We start from the raw sequence: 10,275 nt of genomic DNA, 5'->3' as shown, positions 1-10,275 counted from the left end.
CCTGCGTCGAGGAAGAGTCCGTGTTCCACATGTACACGGAGTGTGTGGGGTTCCACATGTACACGGAGTGTGTGGGGTTCCACATGTACACGGAGTGTGTGGGGTTCCATGTGTACACGGAGTGTGTGGGGTTCCACATGTACACGGAGTGTGTGGGGTTCCACATGTACACGGAGTGTGTGAGGTTGCTGCCCCTGTATGAGTATCTGAAGGGGTTGCTCCTCAGGTTTTGGCTGCATTTCAGCCCTACGATCCTGGTGTTTGGGAACAGGGCAGGGAGTGGGGAGGGCCGATCGGGAGGGTGGGATCTCTCTGTCGGTTTGCTCCTGGGCCTGGCCAAGATGGCCATTCACGGGTCCAGGCAGCGGGCGGTCGATGGTCTTGCCAGAGTCGGCTGCCTGCCCTTCTTCCGGGCCTATGTCCTTTTGTCAGACAGATGTAATATCTGTCCCAACAACTGTTCCCTCGCCTTCATCCAGAGACCCCAACGGCCAAAGAGGTCCACGTGCACCTCCTCTTTCCCTCGCTCTGGTTTTTGATTTCATTCCTCTTCTCTTTAACTGACATAATTTCGTTCCACTTTGATATCTAACATTTGTCATTAGCTCCACTCATCTGTGAATACACCCCGCCCAAAAGTTATAGTTTCAACCAATCATACAGTGCGGGAAAAGACGCTTCCACCCAATCGGCCCAATCAAGACACTTCGCCTACCTGCCTTTGAACTATAATTCTCTAAACCTTTCATGTGCAGATTACTTTCACCTATTGTTATTCTTCATCCCTCAACTACCTCATCTGGCAGCTCGTTCTATATACCCACCACATACTGTGGGAAAAGGCTGTCGCCTGATCTATCTATTAACTCTTTCCCCTTTCACCTTAAAGCTGTGATTTTTGATCTCTCTATTCTGGGTGAAAGTCTCTATCGATTCACCCTTGCTAGTCCCGTCATGAACAACCACCTTTATAAGATCACTGCAGCTTCCTGCGCTCCAAGGAGTAATGTCTTAGCCTCCCCAACCTCTCCCCTAGCAGAGGCACTCAGGTCTTGGCAACATCCTCGTAATGCTTTCTGCACCCTTTCCAATTTTAACGCCTGTCTTTCACTGTAAAATTCCTGCCCTGATTGGACTTCTCAAAATGCAACACCTCGCAGTTTTGTACGCATTAAACTCCGTCCACCATTCCTCCGCCCCCTTGCCCAGCTGATTAATATCCTCAAGGTCGGTTTATTGTCACAATTTGCATATCATTTAACCAATGAAAATATCAGGTCCTGATTTATACCAGCTCTTCACCTTCCCAATTAAGGTACAGTGAAATGTGAGTTACCATACAGCCATACTAAGTGAAAAGCAACAAGACACACAACCACATAAACGTTAACATAAACACCCACCACAGTGGATTCCACATTCCTCACTGTGATGGAAGGCAATACAATTCAAGCTGCTTCCTCTTGTTCTTGTTCTCCTGCGGTCGGGGCAGTCAAAGCATCCGTGGCAGCCGACGATTGAAGCCCCTGTCGGGGTGATCGAAATTCCCGCGTTGGGGCGGTTGAAACTCTCTCGCCGGCATGGAGCACCTGAATCGGCCTCTTCTTACCAGAGACCCCACCCTTCACGATGCTAAAGTCCACAGGCCCTGCGGTTGGAACCCAAGATACTAGAGTACCAAGATAGACCACTCAACTCTGAAAACGTAGTAGGGCATGGGTACATTTCAGCACCATTTTAGTAAGCAGATTCTGTGTGCTAGACTGGGCAGTGTTCACAACGCTGCGATTTCTTCGTATATAAAATGTTTGCAAACAATTATTTTTGTTCAACTTCTTGGATAAGTTGATAGTTGACATTTAAAACTATTTCTTGAAGAGTTGCTGCTTCGTGATCTTTAAACTTTGGATGTTACTGATTGAATGTTTGCATTAGAGATCCACCCTGTATCTGGCCAATTGATCATTTTTAATGAACTGTTCTTCTTTGCTTTCTATGTTAATTTTAATTTCACCTCCACGAACTATCTCTTTTTGTTTTATTTTTTAAAGTCACAGAAGCAGAGATCAGGCATTTGCAAACTACTGTATCCACAATATAATTGAAAAGACATTTAACTTTATACTTAGAACCAAGAAAATTTCAATTGGTGAATTGATTAGTTAAAAACCCTTGACACCCACTAAAATGACCAATGCCGCCTGTTGTGGTACCAGAAGCATGAATCCAATTCAAATAGACACAATGGTGGGGTAAATCACCGGGTCAGGCAGCATCTCTGGATAAAAAGGATGGGTGATGTTTCAGGTTGGGACCCTTCTTCAGACAAGGGGGGGAAGGTGAAGAGCTGGTATAAATCAGAACCTCATCTTTTCATTGGTTAGCTGACATGCGAAACAGTGCAACCCTGTATATCTCGCACACAAAATGATGTAAATCTTACCATGAATGACAGAAATAAAAAGTGTTATCCTTGTTTATGAAGTTCATTTTTGAATGATGTCAATTTGAAGGGGGTTGGTGCAATATACTGCTAACCCACAAATGTGCCGTTATGAGATATTCACATTTGAAAAATCCATAAATCACAAAAAAAACAAGGTGCCTATGTTATTTGGCCAACTTATCGGTTGAATTTAAATATGAAATATTTACAGGTTGTTGGGTAGTGGGTAAGGATCGTGTTAATGCATGTAACTCATTTTTCACAAAAGGGAGGGTTAGCACTATATTGCACTGATCCCCTCAATTATGTATTAAAATGCAAAACTAAACTATGGTAGTGTACGTTATTCATGTCTAAATCTAGCACTTCTGTATCAGTGTGGGTATGTATGCATTACATTTTATTACACTAATATAGAATGATAAGAATGAAAAAATATCTTGACTTGTGTTCATAGTTATTTTATTCACAATATTAAGGTTTCTGGAAATAAGTTTGATGTCACTGACTGCGAATGGTGTGGGTCGGCACTAATAAAATGTGAGAGAACAGTGATCATGATAGGGAGAACCATGTGCTGAGAAGTGTGTGCATGACTGATTATATATCTATATATGGAGAGAGAGAGAGAGAGAGAGAGAGAGAGAGAGAGAGAGAGAGAGAGAGAGAGAGAGAGAGAGAGAGAGAGAGAGAGAGAGAGAGAGAGAGTGAAAAAAAGGTTGCTAAACAAATAATTAGAGGAAAACACAAGAAATAAACTATATATATATATGTGTGTATATAGGACAAATGGTACAAATGGAAGGTATCACAAAATGCTGGAGTAAAACTCAGCAGGCCAGGCATCATCTCTGGAGAGAAGGAATGCTGACATTTCAGGTCGAGACCCTTCTTCAGACTAATGTCAGGGGGGAGCGGGACAAAAAAAGGGTGTAGGTGGGGACAGGAAGACAGTGGGAGAACTAGGAAGGGGAGGGGAAGAGAGGGACAGAGGAACTATCTAAAGTTAGAGAAGTCACTGTTCATACCACTGGGCATATTTAGCTTGGGTAGCTTACATCCCAGCGGTATGAACAATGACGTACACAACCATGCTAACGATCCCAGATCAGACTCTATCTATCCATTCCCCACAGAATCCTCTCCAGTAACGTACCTATCAGAGATGATAGATCTATAATTCGCAAGCGTTTTAGTTTAGAGATACAGCGCGGAAACAGGCCCTTCGAGTCCAAGTCCGAGTCCGCACCGACCAGCGATCCCCGCACATTAACACTATCCTACACACACAAGGGACAATTTACAATTATACCAATCCAATGAACCCACCTGCATGATTTGGAGTGTAGGAGGAAACCGAAGGTCTCGGAGAAAACCCACGCGGGTCACGGGGAGAACGTACAAACCCCGAACAGACGTGGTTGGGATCAAACCCGGGTATCCATCGCTGTAAGGCAGCAACTCTACCGCTGCCCCACCGTGCCCCCCCACCGTGCCACCCCACCGTGCCCCCCCACCGTCCCACCCCACCGTCCCACCCCACCATGCCACTCTACCGTGCCACCCCACCGTGCCACCCCACCGTGCCACCCCACCGTGCCACCCCACTGTGCCCCCCCACCGTGCCACCCCACCGTGCCACTCTACCGTGCCACTCTACCGTGCCACTCTACCGCTGCCCCACTGTCCCACCCCACCGTCCCACCCTTTTCGTGCTGCCTTTCTGAGCCCCGAAATTTCGCCTATCCACAGATGCCGCCTGACCCGCTGAGTTGTTTCGCATTTTGTGTTTCTTCAGGATCCCAGGGTTGTTTGGCTGCAAAAGGATTCCTAAGGATTCGCTCCCGTATCTCCTGGCCCATTCTTTCCCATCACCCTGGATCGCTCTCTCTCTCTTTCTCTCTCTCTCTCTCCTCGACTTGACACTCCCTTCTGCTGATCGGCCCGCTGGCAGTAGATGTAGACGTTGATTGGGTGGACAAAGGTCAAGGATACCAGAACGACAAATGCGACATTCATCTAAGTTAGAATGGAGTTAATGAAGAGAGAGATTGTCAGTCTCAGAGCAGAACACAGCCCAGAGCCCACATCGGGTTACCTCTCGGCCTTAGCTTTTGAACAAAGAACATAGAAGTGGACAGCACAGGGACAGGGCCGTCTATTTACACACATGGTGTGCCTTCCACGTACCCACCACCCTCTGTGCACAAATGAAACCGCACATCCCCTTTAAACGTCGTCCGTCTTGCACAGCGCAAACCGTTGACGGTTGGACATACCTATCACGTCCAGGGATTTGCCTTCTTTATGTATGAACGTCCTGTACAATCTGTCACTTTCACTCCATCACTCCAAATTAGCACCGCTCTATCCCCTGTGAACATTTCCCCATGTCTCCCAGATTAGTCATCCAGTCGCCCAAATAGGCACTTCGGTCCACATTATTAACCCCATGAGCTGGCCCCATTTACCTACATTTATCCCATAACCTCCTCAACATTTCCCGTCCGTACACCTGTCCAAAGTCCTAGTTGTGTCTGCTTCTATCAATTCTGCTGGCAGCTCATTCCAGATACGAACAACACCGAGTGAAAATATCGCCCTGAATGAAGCCCCTATTCAATCTGCCCCTCTCACTTTAAACCTATGTTCCCTACCCTAGAAAACAAAGATTGTGATCGTTCACGTTATCCATGTCCCTCGTGATCTGGCCTTTAAATCTTGGTCATCTGTCTCCTACACGCCAAAGACAAAAGTCCCAGCCTTTACTATCGCTCCATAGAACTAAAGCCCACAATCCCTGCTACGTCTGTCTCTCGCCTTCGATATTTATGATCCCTCCATCCTCGACACAGAAATCCGGGTCTCCCGATATAGTAGGGAAAAACGTTCCTCCGATTTGGTCTACATTTGTCTAGCCATTGATCCATCCCCACTCTAAGGAGGACGGCGTTATCTCCACAGACACGTCCAGTCATTTATTCGCCACCAAGAAGCCAAAGCCTTCACGCATTTGGCGAGAGTTTAAGGGTTTCATGATTGTATGTCAATCCGTCGCTTTGTACCATTGGGTCACAGGAGCGTCATAAAGTTGTACAAAGCAGAAACACCTTTGCATTCTGCGCTAGTTACATTTATCTGCATTTGGCCCATATCGACTTAAAACGTTCCTATCCATAATCTCCGTCCGTCAAACCTTGCTATCCATATTTCTAAGCAAATGTGTTTCGAAAATAATTATATCCGCTTCTATAGCTTTCTCCAGCAGCTCATTCCAGATACGGATTATCCACCGAGTAAAAAGGTGCCACGAATGAAGTCGTCCCCCCCCCGACTCAAGTCCCCCCCCCCCCCCCCCTCAATGTCCCTTGTATTCATGAACACCTCCACATTTTCAGCTCACTGTCACCTGCGCCCCAACGAAAATGAGAAAATCAATCGCAGCCTATCCAACCTCTCCCTACAACTCAAGCCCGCAAAACCAGGAAATATCATGGCAAATCTCTTCTCAACCGTTTGCGGCTTAAGGCCAACCTTCATGTCACTGGGCAAATTAAACTTTACGCAGTGGTGTACTGCTGCCAACTCGTGCAATTACTACCCTTCCCAGTAAAGGAAAGAATGGTAAACGCCTTCTGAACCACACTGTTTATCTTCCTCGCCACTTTCAGCCAACATAATCAACTGCTTCTTCCCACCTTGGGCACCCCTTCTTCTCCCGGATGCTGCTCGACAAAAAGTGCAGAATTTTGAAAGCGCGCACCAGTAAAGGAACAACATCTCTTCGACCAGAGTTTAGCAACATGCTCTCTCGCTGTGATTTCTCCTGCCCTCCTACTCTACGACCACATTCTCCTCAAGGAACAACATCCTTCCCCTCTGTTATCAGGATTCGGAACAGTCTGTCATCAGCTAGTGTACTAGTAGGTGTACTAGTGTACAGTCACCTACACCTGTCTACTGTAGGTGAACTACTGTCACCTCTAGTGTACAGTCACCTACACCTGTCTACTGTAGGTGAACTACTGTCACCTCTAGTGTACAGTCACCTACACCTGTCTACTGTAGGTGAACTACTGTCACCTCTAGTGTACAGTCACCTACACCTGTCTACTGTAGGTGAGCTACTGTCACCTCTAGCTCTTTATGGATATTGTCGATGGAACTGCTTCGCTACAATACTGAGAACTGTTATCTTCAATCTGCAGCTTGCTCTTTGCTCTATCGTATTTTTGCGTTTGCCGTGATTGCATTTTTGTCTGTCTGCTCTTTTTGGATCTTTTTGGATCACATACAAAACAACATTTTTCACTGTACCAATGTAGAATGGTTAATAATAAATCTAAACCTAAAATAAACATTGCAACTGGCTCGCCAGTTTCAGGGAACCGTGGTCCTATACTCCCAAACCCCGTTGTTCTACAACACTCTCCATGGTTCTTCAGCCCTGCCCTGGTTTGATATCCCAAAGTGTATCACCTCGCACCAGTACAGGGTTCAATTCCAAGCTCACATGCCTCGGTACTTACGTACAATGGATCGTCCTGCAAGGGACCATTAATGATGATGAAAAAAGGATATTGGAGCAGGGAAACGATGGCCGCTAGCGCCCGTGTTGTCCCGTAGAGTTTCCCAAAGTGGCACGAAGGGAACCTAGCGAGAGGAAAGGAAAGGAAGGAGTCCGAGTGATTGTGCGGAATGGATATCACCACAACAGGCCACTCGCACCAACCATGCGCTTGTCTCGGACCAACGTGACATGTGATCACAGAACACGGAACATGCGCAGGAACAGTTTGTGCCGAACGTAATGCCATGATAACTATTTCTATGGTGCATTTAACCTATTGTGTGCAGTTCAGTTTACCCGGTGACAAGAAGGGTGTCGAGGCTTTGGAAAGGGCACAGAGAACGTTTACCAGCTGTATAGATTGGGGGGCTGGGGGGCGGGGCGAGGGGAGGGCGGGGCGGGGGGCGGGGCGGGGGTGATAGCTGCACGGAGAGTTAGGACAAACTTTTATTGCTTTCTCTGGAATGCCGGACGATTAGAGAAAACCTGATGGAAATATGTACAATTAAAAGAGATATAGAGAGGCTAGACAAGCAGAACCATTTCCCCAGGACGGAAATGTCAGAGGACAGCTTTAAGGTAAGATTGGCAAAGGTTACTTGGCCCGCGTGGGGCAGGTTTACCACAGGGAGGTATTTTATACAGAATGTGGAAAGTGGCTGGAAAGTGGAAAGTGGCTGGAACGCGCTGCCGGGAGTGGTGGAGACACATACGATCGTGACATGTCCCAGACGTTTGAATAGGCACATGGATATTTAATAGGCACATTGGATATGCTCATGGATCGTGCACATGGATAAGAGTCGAGCTTGGCATCATGTGCGGCACACAAATTGTGGGCTGAAGGACTATTCTATGTTCTAGATTTTACTGTCCTTTCTGTGTTCTAGATTTTATAAACTGCTCTCAGGCGCCTTCAAGTAATCCACACCTCTCAGGTTCCTGTAGATCATGTAGATCCTATCTAAGAGCGTCTTAAACGCCACCGTTGGAACTGCAGCTGTTACCGCAGCAGCCGCAGATTCCGTGGTCGCACCACCATTTGTGTATAAAATGTCTTGGCCCGCACATCTCCTTTAAACTGTGTCCCTCGCACTTCCAGCGACGCTTCCATATCTTTGACATTACCACCTTGGGGAAAAGGTTCCGAATCTACCTTACCCATACCGCTCATCATTGTATATACCTTATCAGGTCTCCCCTCAATCTCCGGCATTCCAGAGAACAGTCCATGTCTGTCCAAACCCTCCTTGTGTTTATGACCATCTGATCCAAGCAGCAACCTGGTGGAGCACGTCCTCCTTCCCGTAATGGGACAAACAGCTTTGCCCATTGCTAATACCCAGTCTGAAGACGGGTCCCGACCCGAAACATCGCCTATCCATGTTCTACCGAGATCCTGCCTTGCTCACAGAGTTACTACAGCACGTTGTGTTTCTATACACTAAAACTCTCGCTCTCTCCTAAACTACAGCCAAAACGGTTCACAATAGCGCGGCAATTTTAGGCCCACCTTACTCACCGTCGTCCGTTTGGTGCTAATGGAAGAAGTTGAAATCAGTGTTATATTTTAAAAGTTATTCACAGTTTAAAGTTTAAATCTATTTCCTAGGGAGGGAGGGGGAAGGAGGAGGAGGGGGGAGAAGGGAGGATAAGGGGGTGAGGGGTTGATGGGGATGGAGTGGGGTGAGGGGAAGGGGGAAGGGAAGGGAGGGGAGGGGGGGAGGTTTGGGTCCAACGGGTCCACTTGGTCTAGTAGTTAATAAGGGCGGCACAGTTGCGCAGAAGGGCGGCATGGTGGCACAGCGGTAGAGTTGCTGCCTTACAGCGATTACAGCGCCAGAGACCCGGGTTGAATCCCGACTACGGGACCTGGCTGTACGGAGTTTGTACGTTCTCCCCGTGACCGCGTGGGTTTCTCCGAGATCTTCGGTTTCCTCCCACATTCCAAGGACGTGTAGGTATAATTGGCTTGGTATAAATATAAATTGTCCACAGTGTGTATAAGATAGTGTTAGTGTGCGGGGATCGCTGTTTGCTGCGGACTCTGTGACCTGAAGTGCCAGTTTCCGCGCGGTATCTCTAAACTAAAATAAACGAAAATAAAAATATCCTCTAGTCCGTAGAGCAATGCTAAGTCATCTGTAGCTGTTAATAATCACTCCTACATCCTATTCGCCTCCGTCCACTACAAACCCCCCCCCTCCCCCTCCCCCCCTCCCCCCCTCCCCCCCTCCCCCCTCCCCTCCCTCTAACCCCGGTAATTTGTTACGCTTGACTTCCGTAAGAGAATCGACATTGGCTTTAGCTAATTGACTGCTCCCGGGCACTGAGCCCCCGGTCTCTGACATGTCAATGAGATTATCCTCTATTCCTGAACTAAACCACCACCAGCCGGTCAGCGGGTTCCAGGCACGTTGTGGCTCTCCCTCAAAAGTGTAGCCAGTATCATCAAGGGATCAAACACACGTCACTCCTGCAATCAGGGATAATGTTACAGGTGTCTGAAAAACCAAGAGCTCCAGGTTCAAGAACAGCTTTTTTCGAACAACCATCAGGGACTTGAACACTATACAACACCAGCCTCAAATGTCAACTTGTTTGGCGTGCCTTTGGATGCACTAAGAACAATGAATTTTCTGCATTTGTATTGCGGTTATTAATTTAGTGAATTTATCTTAATTATCGTGCTATCGAAAACTACGAATACCAACTGAACTTAGACCAAGGAATTGTCTTGTTTTGCAATGGGGACGTCGGGCTTTTGTCTTAATTTGCATGAATATTGTTTTTTCTATTTACTAAAATTTTGTTTGGATGATTATGTTTAGTTTCGTTTGGTTCTGTTTGGTTTAGTTTAGTTTAGTTTTGCATAGATCCAAGGAGAGATAGCTGAATGGATTGAAAATTTGCTTCATGGAAGGAAGCAAAGATTGATGGTGGAAGGTTGCTTCTCGGACATGAGGCCTGTGACTGGCGGTGTGCTTCAGAGTTCCGTGCTGGGCCTTTTATTGTTTCTCGTCTACATCAATGATTTGGATGAGAAAATATATGGCAAGATTAGCCGGTTTGCTGATGATACAAAATTGGCTGTTTTTGCAGAGTGAATATGATGTGGAAAATTGCAGGAGAATATTGATCAAGTGGGCCAAGTGGGCTGGGGAACGGTTGGCAATATTGATCAAGTGGGCCAAGTGGGCTGGGGAACGGTTGATAGAATTTCATGCAGAGAAATGTGAGATGTTGCATTTATGGAAGT

General features: G+C 46.8%; 1 protein-coding gene across 1 annotated transcript in view; it reads right to left on the bottom strand.

The window, feature by feature from the left end:
- Nucleotides 1-4,168: 4,168 nt before the first annotated feature.
- The window catches only part of LOC144608252 (equilibrative nucleobase transporter 1-like), a 36,300-nt gene continuing 30,193 nt past the window's right edge, over nucleotides 4,169-10,275 (bottom strand). Inside the window, exons 8-9 of the mRNA XM_078425846.1 lie at nucleotides 6,976-7,099; nucleotides 4,169-4,465 (exon numbers count right to left, since the gene is read on the bottom strand). Coding sequence (XP_078281972.1) covers nucleotides 4,277-4,465; nucleotides 6,976-7,099 — 313 coding nt within the window. The 3' untranslated portion in view covers nucleotides 4,169-4,276. The remainder of the gene's footprint in view (nucleotides 4,466-6,975; nucleotides 7,100-10,275) is intronic.

The sequence above is a fragment of the Rhinoraja longicauda genome, chromosome 31, assembly GCF_053455715.1.
Source record: "Rhinoraja longicauda isolate Sanriku21f chromosome 31, sRhiLon1.1, whole genome shotgun sequence".
NCBI lineage: Eukaryota > Metazoa > Chordata > Chondrichthyes > Rajiformes > Arhynchobatidae > Rhinoraja > Rhinoraja longicauda.
The sequence above is the reverse complement of the archived record's forward strand: the minus strand, read 5'-3'. Positions and strand labels throughout refer to the sequence as shown.